Here is a 14941-nt window from a genome sequence, read left to right on the forward strand (position 1 = left end):
ACGTCGTTGAACAAGGAGGAGGCAAACGAGCAAACAAGATACCCACTGAGCAAGACAGTCCAGGGGTGACAGAACGAGATTCATGAGCGCCGACTAGCTTTGAAATGATCCTTCCCGAATGTACATTCTTCTGTTTGTTCTGGTCCCTCTTTTCCTTTTATTGGCCTTTAGCAGACACTATCCGCAATACTCTGTATCCCTCGTATACACTTAGCAGACTCTTTCACAGGCTTCACTGATACCTCTCTGTATCCTTGAGCTCAGTTCTGACATCTGTGGCTGTTTCTTTGCCAGTTCGCTCTTCTCGTATTCACTCTACCAAGCTGATTCTTGATTGTCTATCGTAGACCGAGAGTACCTCTTGACGTCTGGTCTTTCGATATCCGAAACGTAAACGATACAAAACACTCGCAAGCAGGAATCATGATTCTGGCATCAACATTTTGACATTGCGTCCAACAAGAGAAAGAAACTACAACTTCTGACAAGCAAGAAGCAAAAGGAAAGAAAGAAAAGGTGTTGAATTGACAATCCCGCTTGAAGAAACACCTTACCTCAATTTCCCTTGAAATAACGGGTGGGTTTGGCATTAGGCAAAATGCTGGACTCGTTCCCATCTGTGCTAAGAGATGAAAACTTGCTCTTCCCTCAAATTAAAACGAACAGTAGGTGGTTTCTCTCCCCCCAAGGGGGAAGAGGGGTTGGGCGTTCGAAGTCTCTAGAAGAGACGAGAGCGAACTAGGTGGGCCTACGAACGAAGTCATATGAGGGGGGTGGTGGAGGTAGGGGTAGGGGTAGGGGGACAGAAGAAGACTCGATGGGATACAGTCGATCAGAGCAGGAGAAGCGGTCTCGATGAGAAGCGACGGGAACAAACTGAACGGGAGCGTATACGTTCGAGTGACCGCGAGAGCTGAGCGAGCCGTTTTACTGGAAGACAGTTGAAGTCGAGAAGAGCATAGTCGGGAAAGGTGAGAGAGAGAGAGAAAGAGTGATGTGTCGGAGTTTCTCTGTCCAAGGAACCAGACCCGAATTTCTCAACCACAAGCTCGAATTGGCCAATCCAAGGGATTTCTCCCGCAAATCCTCCCCTGAGTTTATCTAGAATATTCTCCGTCTAATGTTCAATCAATTGTGATACTATCGGACCAGCCCAAAGAAAGCGAGGTGAAAACACCTCCTCAAATCGCGCTTCGCCCATGATATTATGCTCGCAGATTGGACTCAGACTCGCACGGAAACACCAAAGAGTCGTGAGCAACTAGAAAAAGTGTCTGTATTGGATATCGAGGCTAGGTATGAAGAGAAAGATGTGAGGAAGGAGATCGGCGAAACACTCAGAATATGAAGAGCAGGGAAGAGGTCGCCAAACTTCAGATGAGGACAAGGGGGAAGAGATGTACACGACGACAAAAATAGGAGGATAGAACCCGAGAGGAAAGCAAGAAAGTAGGGGGGGTCGGAGGCAAGATCGTGAAGCTAATACAGAAAGAAAGACAGAAACAGTCGGTTCAAGGCGGGTTTAGAGAACCGCGACTGCTCCAACGAGACCACCGACGACGGCAACCGAGGCCATGATGGTCCAGTCCCCGGCCGAAGCGAGACTGAACGGGTTTCGGAACGAAGGTCCCGCTGCGCCTTTCAACCCTTTTGCGGTCGAGATGGTCGTAATATCTGAACGACAGAGACGAAATACGTGAGGTCAGACCCAAGAGTGAGCGAGACAGACGAAGAGAGAGTTGGATTTACAGGCAGAGGCGGCTTCAATGTTTCCAGAACTAGTCCAGGTCGGGATCGGAGTGGTAAGTCCTCCAGTCGCGGACCAAGTCATGACGACTCCGTTCTGAGTGTACACCGCTACATGCAGGAGAGGATTGTCAGATTTCCGGAAGCGAACGATCGAAAGGCATTGAGAGTGAACGCAACTGGGTTGAACGGGACATCCTGCGGTCGTACACCGAGATGCAGGAGCACCGACTACTGCAGGTTGACCGACTCCTTCGTTAAGGGCGGTCGTCGTGGTCGTTGCTGCGGTGGTCGTCGCGGTGGTCGCGGTCGTGAGGGCCGTCGCAGCGGTCAAGGTCGAGACGAGCAAGGTTTCGGATGGATCTCCATCGGCATCAGTCACGATCGTCGCGAGAATCACGTTACCTCTGTTCCGGGCAGAGCAAGAGAGGGGGAAGGGTCAGTCTCGGTGCACGCGTCGGAATCGCTGCAGCCCGTCTTGTACGTGTGCTCGATTGCCTCTACCAGGTCCACGGTGCATGCTCACGGGGACCGTAAGTGCTGCGAGCGCGCGCGCGCGAGGTCTCGGCGTTCTCGGCACAGTGGCTCGATCGCGCGTCTCGAACATACGGAAGCGCCGTATCAGAGCGATAGGGCAGAAAGGACTTACGCGCCATCAGTCATGGTGGTGGCTTGACTGCGAACGAGGGACGCGAGCGAGAGCGTCGACCAAGCGACAAACAAAGACAATCTCATCGTGCGCGACCAGAGTTCACGTTTGCAAAAGGCTTGAATCGAAGGACCGACTTTGGTGCGAGCCTGGAGCGAGGGGATTGAGGTCGAGTGTGGAGCGGAGCGGTCGAGAGGATGATCGGCGCGAAGCACTCGTTTCGACCTCGCTCTCCCGTCTCTACACCTCTCGCGCACTCTCCCTTCAACCATGGCTGTGAGTGCTACCGCTGATGATTCTTGATCGAGCGAATTGAGCTGACAGGACGCGCGACGCGGGGTGTGGCCTATCAGAGTGGATACGGTTACACCGGCAACAGGAGTCGCTGTTTCCCCTTCTGGCAAGGTGAGCTCTTATCCATACTTGAACACGACGGTGCCATGACTGTCCGGCGACCTTGTCTCGTCCCGAGTCGCGACCCTCTGCGCACACCGAGCGATGCTGTTTCTCTCGACGCTGCTCCTCTCTTATCCCCTGGGCTGTCGTTCGAGACGATCTCTAGCAAGTGTCTACAGACCTGCGTAGTCGACTAGATTCTCAGACAAGCAGAGTTGGCCGCGAATCGCCATCATCTCTTCGTCCCCCTGTCACGCACTTTGCGACCCAACAACGAAACGAACTCTGTTGCTAATGTTTGACCTCCGTGAATCGTGTATTTAGATTTCCAAAAATGTTACGCCGGAGCCGATTCGCCTCAAGAGTGTGTCTTGCAAAAGGAAGACTACCTCGAATGCCTACACCACACGAAAGAGGTAATCTTTCCCTACATTAGATCTGTCTCGCGCGACAGAAGAGCTGACGTATTTCTTGGGTTCGATGCTCGGTTTACCAGGTGTCGCGAGCGCTACGAATCAAATCCGAGTACTTGACCAAGACGTCGCACGAGATTGAAAAGAAGCGTCAACTCGCACAATCGGATCTCGAATCGTCAGGTGGAGGGATCATGGGATTGGGATTGCTGACAACGGGAGGATCGGAACCGAAAGCATGAAATTTCCATTTCAATGATACTGTTTCTTTTCTTCGTGTTTTCTTGCCTTGCAAAAAAAGAGAATTTTCCCTTGATATCTCGGACGTATAAATATCGACAAACGATCAGATCTAAAGGTTAAGAGTAGAGAGACGGAGGCTGTTCCGGCCGAAGACCCGAGACCGGGCGCCGGGCGGAGGGCGCGCGCGCGCGGCGCGACCTCTACGCATTCATCATCAACACTCCTTGCTGTTCCAAAGCCTCTCTCGGACGCGTCGATACACTATCCGCAAAGACTCGTCTACCCCGGGGCTGACTTGCGACAAAGAATTCGAGGTCGTTTTGTCGAGGTTCCGGAATGAGCCCAACGTCTACCCCGTCGTTTGGGAACGAAGGCTCTCGAACAGGACTCGACATTCCCGAGATCTTGATCTCGCCTTCATCACCGGATCAGATCGCGACTGAAACGAATCGTCGACGAGTATCGAGACCTTCGACTCCGACGACGACAACGACGACGGCGACAAGGAAGACGACGAGTCCGAAAATACCTGGATCACTGTCACTTGATTCTCCTACGTCATCAACTCAGACCAGTCCTCCAAATCCCAGTCGAGCCTCGACGACAACTTTGAACAACCCAGATTCTCGACCTCACTCGACGTCGAGGAAACTTGATTCTCCATCGACTACGACGACTACGACGACAAACGAAAGTGCGTCTCAAAGTTCAGCTTCGAGTTTCTTTCAATCAATCGCTTCGAGTTTCCCAAGTTCGACTTCGGTTTCGTTCGCTTCGATCTCGAGTTTGTTGTTGCCGAGCAAACTCTCGTTGGCGAGAGATTTCAAACTGACAAAAGTGTCGGAATCGACTTCGCATTCTAACCCGACGACAACGACGACTTCGAAATCGAAACCGAAACCGAGCGAGACGGTGCCTACCACCCAGGACGAGAGGGGAATCGGAAGGAAAAGCGCAAGGGACAGGGACGAAGAGACTAGTGAATCGGATGCGAGTGCGAGTGGTAACGAGAGTAAGAGCGAGAGCGAGAGTGAAAGCGAGAGCGAGGACGAACACGAACGGGAACAAGGGGATCGATACGAGCGAGATGGAATCGACCGACCGATGGCAGGAATGATCCGAGAGAGCATGGATCTTCAATTGGAAGAAGGTACTGTCTAGCTCCACTCGGTTCTCTTTATATCGCAGAGATTCTCGACTGATCGTGGACGAAAAACCGGTTCACAGCGACAACTGGACCTTCTGCGGTGCAAGACACGCCGTGTCCTCCCAACAATGGTTCTCAAACTGCGACCGCAACACCCGCATCAAGACCTCAGTCAACACTGCATAGAACGCCGAGTGTCGCGTTCAGAGATGCCGCACGTCAAGGTCCGATACATCCATTGACGCTGCAAGCGATTCGGAGGCAAGATTCCGAACGTGAAGCGCTGCGGGTTGTCGAAGAGATGGGAGCCGAGTTCAAACGACGTGACACGATCCCTGAACCCGAACGAGAACACGAGTACGATCACGAACAGTTTGGACTCGGAAGAATCCGAAGCGAGAGTCCCACTCGAATCGAAGGGTACGAGCTCGAGCAAGAGCAGGACGATGGCGTCCGTCAACCAGGTGCGGTCGAGCGAGGTCGAGAAGATAGTCAATCGACCGTCAAGGCGTTCGGACGTGGTTTGCCTCCCATGCGGACAACCGTAGACTCGAAACGATCGGTTTCGACCGCTTCAAACATGACGACGACGAGTACGAAAACGAAGAAATCGTTCTTTGCGAGGTTCAAGAAAGACAAATCGTCGGCGTCTGCGAACAAATCGAACGCATCATTGTTGCCGACCACCAGTTCGTCGATCCCGACTCTCAACCTAGCGACCCCTCTAGCCGGTGCTTCGGGAGTCAAGAGGTCAGGATCCATGGCGAGCAGAGCGGGGACAGTCGATTCCAGAGCGGGCCCAGTCACTCCCGGTTTGAGTGTCAGTGAAACAGAAGGGTTCATTGCGCACTCGGGCAAGACGGAAAAAATCCGTTATCCCAAAGTGAGATTTTCTTCCTTGACTGATATTACAAGGCGTTAGCTGATCTTGGTGCTTCAAGGTTCGAACGAAAGGCAAATCCGGTAAAGATTTCAACAAACTGTTCCTCGCGCAAGAGTTGCACTTGCCTCCTCCTCCTTCGTCTGCTGGTACAAAGGCGGGAGATTCGGAATCCATCTACTCTCTTCACGAGAATGTCTCGATGCACTCAGTTTCTCAAGATCCGTCGCAGTCGAGCAATCCTCATGCGACGGCGCCGACGACGATCGCGAATCCATCTTCGAGCGCGGATGATCCGCCGATGCAGCAGGACGCAGGTAGACGGGATTCAAAGAGCAAGCCGGCACCTTCATCATCGGGACCGACACCGGGTGTCGCAACTGAGGGCGAAGGGAACAAGAAGAGCAAAGCGATCTGGGCCGCCAAATTTTCCAACAACGGTAAATGGTTAGCCGTCGGAGGGAGAGACGGAGTCGTCAGAGGTGCGTTATCTTGTTTTTCTAGCGGCTCTTGCTTGCAGAAGGGGTCCCGACTACCTATTGACTCCTTTGACGATGAATTACTAGTGTGGCAAGTGGTCACGACACCAGAGGAACGAGAACACGCGCATGTGAATGGTCGGACCCGGACAAACGTCATGCCCGTGTTTGCTGATCGACCAATCCGAGAGTATCGGGGCCACAAATCGGATGTGTTGGACCTCAATTGGAGCAAAGTGAGTGTTTCGCGTTGGATCGTGCCCTTGCCTTCCCCTCGGCTGACTTAATCCACGGATGCCGCAGAACGACTTTTTGTTGTCCTCCTCGATGGACAAGACAGTCAGGCTGTGGCACATTGATCGGGACGAGTGCTTGTGCTCGTTCGAGGTGAGTTCCCGGAGAATCTTGCCAGTGCGTTTCAGGACGCCCGCTCAATACAGTCCTTCGTGTACAGCATCTCGATTTCGTCACTTCCATTGCGTTCCATCCAAAAGATGATCGCTTCTTCTTGTCTGGTTCATTGGATTGCAAGTTGAGATTGTGGAACATTGTCGAGAAACGAGTCCAGGCGAGTTTGCCAATCTCTCTTCTCAATTCTCTTTCGAGCGACCCGTCGCTTATCGGACGATTGTGCGATTGAACAGGTTTGGACTGAGTTGCCGGAATTGATCACGGCCGTCTCGTTCACTCGTGACGGACAGTATGCGATCGCAGGCAGCTTCGTCGGTCAATGCGTACGTCTCGCCCCGCGTATCCTGGGTGACCCGACACTAAGCAGTCGAAAGGATTTCTCCACTGAACTTTCGATTTCTTGTTTGGCTGTCATTCAGATGTTCTTCGAAGTCGAGACGTTTCGGTTCTATGACGTTTTCACAGCGAAATCGTCGAAACGGAAAGAACACAAAGGCAAAAAGATCACTTCGCTCGTCATGTTCCCACTCGACGAGGCGAGCTGCGACGACCACGAATCCAATGACAACCATGGCCTCGAGCATCAACCGGACACGAGAGTTTCAGAGAGCCTAAGTGAACGCTTGCTCGTGACGAGTAACGATTCGCACATGAGGTTGTACAACACGAAAGGGAGATTCATTGAAGCGAAATACTCGGGTCACGAAAACACTTCGTACGTCAACCTTCGACCATTCGAATTGATAGAGCGCGAGATCCTGACGTCTAGATCTGCCTTGACGTCTTCCCCGGGGGTTAGTTCGCAAATTCGAGCCAGTTTCAGCGATGATGGCAAGTACGTTATTTCTGGGTCCGAGGACAGACATGTCTACAGTGAGTTCAACTCTCGCTTGCATATCCCCTGCTGTACATACTGACACAATGCTGTGCACGACCAACACTTGCTAGTTTGGGATTCGGCCATCACGAAAAATTCGTTTGGAGACTTCGAGGTCGTCAAGAAACGCAGCGAAGGTGCCGGATTTGAAACCTTTTCGAGTTGAGTCTCTGATCTTCTCGCAATGAGAGAGTGTGTCAGTCGTTGACGGTTTAGACGTTTTCTGATTTGTCTCGCTCAGTGTCGGCCCACATTGTTACGGCTGCACTGTTTGCGCCTACAATCATCCGATCGCACCTCGCGCAAGCGGGAGATCCCATCTTCGCAGATCCTGACGCGTATCCTCATCTTGACCCTCTCCCGCGTTCAGCCACCCGCTCGAGTGTTGGCGCTGCGAGCAACAAGAGCGACAAACATGAGAAGAAATCGAAAAAGAAGGATGCCGGCAAAGGGATCGCCGCTCAAGACATGATTGTCGTCGTCGCAGATGGTACGGTACCAGATTCGACTCGCGCCTGTACGGCGCTCTGTTGCACGAGCTGATGTTTCGGTTACAAACAGCGGAAACGGGCACGATCTCAATCTTCCGTAACTCTAACATCCCTGCCTGGGTACTCACGTCAAACTCGACAGTGCCACCTTCTGCGACTGCATCGACGTTCAGTCATGCTCAAACTGCACCGGGGTGGACAAAGGATGCTCGTGAGAAACGCTGGAGTCGCGCGAGTGCCTCGTCGACTACCTGAAACATGCATCGGTTGTTTCCTCTTGGCCTTTTCCCCTCCTCATCTTGTATGTCATGTCTATCGCCTCATATCCTCGTTTGCACCAGTGGTTGTTTCGGTATCCTTGTTGTGTATCATATTCCCCTCAATATCGTTTCTTCTTTTCCCCTTGGTCTCATCGTTTTCATTTGCTGAGTTCCGTCACACATCAACCCGTGCCGTTGTTTTGTAGACCTTTTCAGTTGTGTTTGTTGAAGTGAGCTGGCTGCAATTGCTCTCGATACCTTTGCGTTCACCTCTACCTCATGCCGGGATCGGGTCCAGACACGTTACCGACTGATCTAGCTGCAAGATTCGCGGCGTTACGAAGTCCTTCACACAGGTCAGTCGTGGTCCCCAGTTGCACGCTGTCTTGTCATTTCCCCCACCTTTCACGCTTCTCCGCTCATGTCCTCGCGCAACGACGATCTAGCGATTCAAGCGAGGCCGATTTGGAAGCTAGATTACGAGCATTGGAACCGCCGTCTTCGAAAGAACCTCCTGGAATCCAAGTACAAGTGAACGATTTGGGCGATGAAGCGGTTCGTACTCTCTCTCTCTCGCTCTTCCACTTGCCTTGCATCAATAGCGATCAGGAGCCGAGCTCTTACGGATCTATCACGTTTCGCCCAAGACAGGTAGATCGATACTTGACCTTGTTGACAGCACCGGGCGCCCCACCCGAACCTCTCAACAACGAGTCAAGAGTGAACAAGACGAGTGTACATGACAAGATTCCATGCATCTCGGAATCTGCACTCGACACTCTCAGTGGAATCGAAATCGAATTCATGAAAAGACCAGGAATAGGTTCAACGGATCCCGGGAAACATGAACCTTTCGAGGGGGTCGACAATCATGACGAACTGGATCTGATTGCGAGGATACAAGATGAAGTCGAGGTTGAACAAACGATTGAAACGAGACAAGGTCAAACGGTCGATACTTGGCAAACGAGGTTCGAAAAGCTCAAGCAGCAGAATCACAGACCTCGTAGCTACGATACAAATTCGGAAATTTCGACGACTCTGGGACCGGTGCCCGAAGTAGGCGATCTCGAACGAGCTGTATCACGTACACGAAGAAGGAGGAACCCAAATCGATCGAGGCGAACGGACGATTCAGAGTCAGATGACTCCGAGTCGACCGACAGTGGTTCTTCTGTCGCAAGTCGTCAATAATTGTGACCGCATGACAAGAACCGTTGACAAAGAGATTCGAAACTTTGCGATAACGGAAAACACTGACATACTACTGCGCAGAGAGAGAGAGAGAGAGAGACCCAAGAGAGTGATTAAGTAGGGGAGAGATGTTGATGGATCGGAGAGCGGGTGAGTAAGATAGGGGAAAACGAACGATTGAAAGAGGGGCTAAAGTGGAGAAAGGAAAGGTAGGGAGGAATAAGAGGGGACGACTTGACAGATGCAGGTTGTTTTGTGTATCAAGGAAAAGATTCTTGAGTCTATTTGGACGCAGGCTCGCTCTGACAAAAGAGGTAGCAAGACGGGGGGTATAGTTTGGAAAAAGTCGAGACAAAGATATGGCTGATCGAGGGCAGTCGGTCTTCGCAATCAAAGCGAGAAGAAAGCCGAAGAAGAACCAAATGAGGTCTCGAGTGTCTATTAGTGAGCCTCTCTGAGTAGCGTAATAACGCTTGGATCAGCTTTCGCTCAAGAGGCCTCGAAAGAAGAGATTCGGATGAACTGACGTTTCGATTTCCCCTTTTCAGTATTCTTCCTCCCAATTGATCCATTCACCGTACATGTTTGGTCTCTCGCCTCTCATGAACGCCTCGAACGTCCGCTTGAGCACAGTTGCCCAACTGAGGTCTCTTTCGTCATCCTCGACCTCCTCGTTCGACCAATCGAGATCTCGGAAGTCTCTCGGATCGTCGCCCCAGTTCAACCCCGTGTCTCTCGAAGACGACGATGAAGATGTCCCGTCAGTCGGAGCAGGAGCGTTCCCTTTGCCAGTGACTCCTTCTGCAATCGGTTTCGTCGGCGAAGGTCCAGTCGCTCCCGAAATGTGAGCATGGAGAGCCGATTGTCGAGTTGGGTCGAGTTTGAGTTTCGCGGCGAGATCAAGTCCACGTGCGAGTCGTTCTCCTGGAGCGAACCGAGGTCCAAGGTCTGGGAAGTTGCGAGCGCCATCAAAAGGTTTCCACCTGCGAGGTGTCAAATCCACTTGTCGGGTCAGCAACAGGAGGAAAAAACACAGAATCAAAAAGATTGACAGTCGTACCAAAAGTTGTGAAAGTGATACGAGAAGGCTCCCTTGAAGAATCCATCGAATCCGGTCGCGACTGCATCGGCACTGTTTTCTTTTGGAGTTTCGAAAAAGTCCTCGAATCGTTTAAAGTACGGTTGCGGAGGACGATCGCGTTGGTAAAACTCGCTACGAGTTCAGAATGAAACCACAGGGTCAGACTTTCTCGAGGATGATCCGAATTGATGAAGGAGGAAAAGAACAAACGTGTTGAGCCAAGCCGGATCAAACAATGCGTCGGGTAATCGCAACAAGAGTCCCTCGACCGAAGCATCTTTCGTGTACCTGCTGATTGTCATGGGATGGAAATCGAGCCCGTTCGCGACGGCCGTTTTGAAGATGAAATTGCCAATCGCGGAATTGCGCGCCATTTTGAGTACGGCCGTGTTGTACCGTTCGAGTCGACTCCATCGGTACGCGAACGCTCCATGCCAGTTGAACAACTCGGTCCAATCTCTCAGGAGGATCGTGTCGGCATCGAGGTACACGCCTCCGAATCGATGGGTCAACACGAATCGAGCCATGTCGGACAGGACGACCGACAATCGATCGTACTCGGTTGCGGAAGACCCGACTCGATCAAACAGCGCGTCTTTCGATTTCGTACGTTGCGGAGGACGCGCGGCGATAGATTCGTTCGCAGCTCGAGTCGCGTTGAGACTCGATTCTCGTGCTCGGGAGAGGGCAGCTTCAGCCGATGCAGCGAGTCCTTCTCCTCCTGCGGCTCCTTCTTCGGCTTCAGCAGCGACGACTCGATTGTCGAGAGGAACGCCATCAATCACTTCGTCGTCGAGATCGTCGTCGTTGAAATCGTCAGCGACGTCCCGTCTTGCGATCTCTTCCTGAGCTTGTTGCGCCGAGCCAGCAGACTAGAGAGGGGGTCACGGCAAGAAGGAGAGTCAAATATTCTTCGAATGGGGACCTGTACAAGAGAAGAAGAGAACGTACACCGTATTTGACTCCTCCCGAATTGAACAACCGCATCTCTCTCCAGCCTTGCATCTCTTGGACACCGTCGAGCTGTTCAGTCGTGTTCCACAGCCTGAATTTGATCGTATCTTTGAACCTGCGGTGCAACAGAGGTGCACTCCAAGGATTCTTGGCCAGATCGGTCCTCATCCTCCGTTCAGCTTTCGGGTCAGGGAAACTTGAAGCTGGACCAGGATTGATCCAGATCCACAGTTGAGGTCGACACAGGGTCGGGTCCTCCGACAGGGTTGGGTTCGAACCGATTGGAGACGACAGGGACAGGTGTTGGGTGAACAGGAACGAGAGTGCGGCCGAGTAAGGTTTGTCGGTGAACGGACCTGCCCAGAAAATGTGAAACAATCGAGGGTGAGCTGGATCGCATGCAGGGTCGGCGGTGGGATGTGAAGGGTGTGGGGTAAAGTGCGGATGTCGGTGGTGCGAAGCGGCAGGACCAGTCGACAAGGTCAATTGTTGTCGAACCGAGACGAGGTCGGAGAACGTTGACGAGGTCGAGTTCATGAGAACAGTTTTGTCGGCTTCGTCATGGTCGAAAGAACGTCGAGTCGATTCCGACACTGGAGGGTTTCGAGCGGACCCTCCGACGGTGGGCACAAACGTGGTTTTCCAGTTGTCGTGAATCCCTCTTCGAAGAGGGGGTTCGAGTCCACCGTTGACCCTCAACACCTCGAGACAATCTCGAACGTATTTGCCTTCTCCAAAGTCGCAGTGGTCCATGATCGCGTCGAGGTCGAGAGTCGCACGTCCATCCGGTCGAGGTGGGTACGGTTGAGAGTGACGACCGGATTTGAGGGGAATGTCGAGGTACTTTCTCCCCGGTCCAACGGGTACGATTTCAACTCCGTTCGTTCTGAAAGGATCGTGAGAGTTGTCCCCAATCACGATTCCGGCAGCAGCAGTTCCAACCTGGTTCTTGAGGTTCAACCTGCGTTCGACTTCTGCTTCGACTTGACGTTCCCTGCGCAACTCGTCTTCCGTCTTTTTCGGCAACCCTGGGTTCTCGATTCTCACGAGTCGACTGTTGACTGGTTGCGCTCTCGATGGAGATCCTCCTCCTTCCGGGTGGTTGAACCTGATCCCGGGAGATCGTTTCGAAGGGTAGTGACCCTCGGCGATTTCCCACCTCCATATCCTCTCGATCTCACTTTCCGGAACGACCAACGTTGGGGGGTCGACGAACGGGATCTTGCCCGAGTCTCCTGCGAATCGAAACGCTCGACCTGCGAGTCGCAACGTCGATACGATCGAGAGGACGACGATGACGCAGGTCCCAATGATCGCGACCAGTGCTCTCACTCGAGAGTACTGCGCGTGTCGTTCGAACGCAGCTGCAGTCGATACACTCGAGTAGGGCGAAGTCGGACTCGTTGGGGACAAGGACGACAAGTTTGGGTTGCGTTTCGATTTTGAACTCAAAGGGGAAGAGGAAGATGATGTCGCTGAAGAAAATCCACGAAAGTTTTGACTGCCGCTGCTGCCAAAGAATGGCAACGGTCTCGCAGGATGCAAGAACCGCAAGACGGGGACGGTCAATTCGCGTCTCGGACCACTCGCGATTCCTCCTCCTCCATTCGATCCCGGCAGGGGGACTCGCATCGAGACAAACAAGTAGTCGGCACACTGTCTCAGTCTCGAAGTGCTCGACGTCCGCGCGCGTTGGTACGACAGGGCGACTTTCTCTGCGACATGAGATGACGAAGGGGACGACGTGTGAGATCGAGGGGGCGAGTGATTCGGAGTCGAATGGAACGACGGCAGTGGAGAATGAGTCGGCATCGCTCCAGGAGTGAGGGATCAATCGTGATCGGCGGAAGAGAGAGAGCTTGACGCGCGCGAGCGAGAGAGGAGAGGAGAGTCGCAACGAGCGTCTGGTCTGCCGATTCGCTCGATCCGCGTGAATGCGACAATCGAGTCTAAGTCCTGTACAAGAGAGTCGAACCCGACGAGAGGTGCAGGCGATCAGTGTCGATGAACGAACGGTTGCAACTCGCTGCGCGCCTTTTGTACCTGCGCCGGACCGCTCGTGCGTCGTTCCGAGCGTGTACAGAAACTACGTAGGTGCTTATTGAGCTGTTGGGTAGTGACTCACGGTACTGGGTACAGTCCCGTCGTCGTAGTGATCCAGTTGACGAAACGTAATCTTGCCCCTTTTCAAGTCACACTAGTCGACCACGCCCTGACTCTGCCGGGCGAAACTCCCCTGTGATTGATTCGATTCACGACCTCGGACCGGGAGAGTCGAGTTGCGAGGGACGAGGATTCAGGCTAGGGGAACCAGCAAGCGAGCAAGCAACCAACACGCCTTCGCGGCCAACTGCCCGAGTCTCTTACATCTTCGATCAATGTCCGATGAAAATCTTTTACAGTAAACTTCTCTGCTGTGGTCATTGTCGCAGTCAGACAAAGTGCATTCCGCAGTCTCTCGAAGAATGCACAGTTCGCCAAGAAAAAAAATCAGTGGTCGCAGCAGAAGAAATTTGGATTAGTCGCGAGGCGGTGTAGTCTGCGCACCAACAGCCGCGCATCATGATTCAAAAATGACATTTAGCTTGTGCTAGCATTCATTCGATTAATTACCGGATTGGTACAACAGACAAAAAGAATACGTAGAGCGAGAAAGAGAGAGAGTTTTTAGAGTGAGAATCGTTTCGTTCAGTTCTCACGCCACTGGTTGTTGCACTGCATGTTGCAACACCTATACACAGCAACGCAGTCATCAATGATTCGACTCTTTGCAAAGAGATTGTGCAAAAGGAGACACGCGGAGAGAGAGTAAAAACGCACTTGTAGAATGTGGTTGAAGGTTCATCGGCACTTCGGATTTGAATCTGCATAAAGTATGCCCGGTTCGAACCACATTCTTTCGGACAATCAACTGTAAGACATTTCCAACAAAGTCAAGCGAATCAGTCGTCAGGTTCAGAGAACCGATACCACATCCTCTTTAGATTCTCTCCTCCTCGCCCTTGCCAGTTCATCTCGAACTCTATTCATATGAGAGGGGAATCCTTTGCTCACCTTCAGTCGAATCGACGTTCTTCCAACTGTCTTCTCCACCGAGCACATCATCGACCGCTTTCCGTTTCAAGTACGTTCTCTCCATGTACTGTTCGGAACAGAGAAAAGTAAAGGGTCAAGTTGGTTCAACCTCATGGAACCGGTGCTTGCAAGTAACAAAGAGCGCAGAAAGAACGTACCCGTTTCGCGAGTGGGTACTCGTAGGGACAAGTCAGACATCCAAACTTGTTCCCCGTCGAACCTTCGACCAACCCCAGTTGGTTTGCGCAATACGGACAACTTGATATAACGAGAGTTCGAGATTTGTAGGTCGAGTTGACAGGGATACGTCGGTAAAGTTGTGGAGAGAGAGAGATCAAGCGAAGTAGGAGGTGAATAGGTGATCAGTCGTTTGCAAGAGCAGCAGCTTGATAACCTTGGAGCTCACAAGATCATGTCGACTGGTGCGAGAACCCGAGAGCGAGAGAGGGATAGAGATCAAGCGATTTCAGAAGAAGAAAAAAGTTGAGTGATGCCGATCCGTGCCAAGTCGAGCTGCAGAGTCGTGTTTCGAGCAGGAGCCTAAGTTTCTGATTGTGGACTAGCTTAGGGAGAAGCGATGGTTGTGAATCGAGGACTGGCCTCTACGAGCTCCGCCGAGAGAAGCACGTCGCGCGACTTGACTTT

At 52.3% G+C, this 14941-nt stretch overlaps 4 protein-coding genes across 4 annotated transcripts; 2 read left to right on the plus strand and 2 right to left on the minus strand.

Moving 5' to 3' along the window:
- Positions 1 to 1522: 1522 nt before the first annotated feature.
- JCM15063_002929 (uncharacterized protein) lies at positions 1523 to 2481 on the minus strand (the record flags this gene model as incomplete). The annotated part of the gene is made up of 4 exons (XM_076681128.1): positions 1523 to 1674; positions 1750 to 1857; positions 1927 to 2153; positions 2396 to 2481. The coding sequence occupies 4 exons, from the start codon at positions 2479 to 2481 to the stop codon at positions 1523 to 1525; spliced, it is 573 nt and encodes a 190-aa protein (XP_076531737.1).
- Positions 2482 to 2665: 184 nt separating this feature from the next.
- On the plus strand, positions 2666 to 3446 carry JCM15063_002930 (uncharacterized protein; the record flags this gene model as incomplete). Its single annotated transcript, XM_076681129.1, has 4 exons — positions 2666 to 2671; positions 2749 to 2800; positions 3116 to 3207; positions 3288 to 3446. The coding sequence occupies 4 exons, from the start codon at positions 2666 to 2668 to the stop codon at positions 3444 to 3446; spliced, it is 309 nt and encodes a 102-aa protein (XP_076531738.1).
- A 337-nt stretch (positions 3447 to 3783) lies between these two features.
- On the plus strand, positions 3784 to 7987 carry JCM15063_002931 (WD40 repeat domain-containing protein; the record flags this gene model as incomplete). Its single annotated transcript, XM_076681130.1, has 12 exons — positions 3784 to 4597; positions 4675 to 5477; positions 5536 to 5956; positions 6041 to 6189; positions 6257 to 6340; positions 6408 to 6521; positions 6598 to 6687; positions 6784 to 7079; positions 7164 to 7237; positions 7313 to 7402; positions 7483 to 7731; positions 7803 to 7987. 12 exons carry the CDS (start codon positions 3784 to 3786, stop codon positions 7985 to 7987), a joined length of 3369 nt encoding a protein of 1122 aa, XP_076531739.1.
- A 1743-nt stretch (positions 7988 to 9730) lies between these two features.
- On the minus strand, positions 9731 to 13033 carry JCM15063_002932 (uncharacterized protein; the record flags this gene model as incomplete). Its single annotated transcript, XM_076681131.1, has 4 exons — positions 9731 to 10169; positions 10247 to 10399; positions 10478 to 11139; positions 11219 to 13033. 4 exons carry the CDS (start codon positions 13031 to 13033, stop codon positions 9731 to 9733), a joined length of 3069 nt encoding a protein of 1022 aa, XP_076531740.1.
- Positions 13034 to 14941: the final 1908 nt, after the last annotated feature.

Source organism: Sporobolomyces koalae (assembly GCF_050403365.1).
Source record: "Sporobolomyces koalae JCM15063 DNA, S_koalae_JCM15063T_v1_ctg56, whole genome shotgun sequence".
Taxonomy (NCBI): domain Eukaryota; kingdom Fungi; phylum Basidiomycota; class Microbotryomycetes; order Sporidiobolales; family Sporidiobolaceae; genus Sporobolomyces; species Sporobolomyces koalae.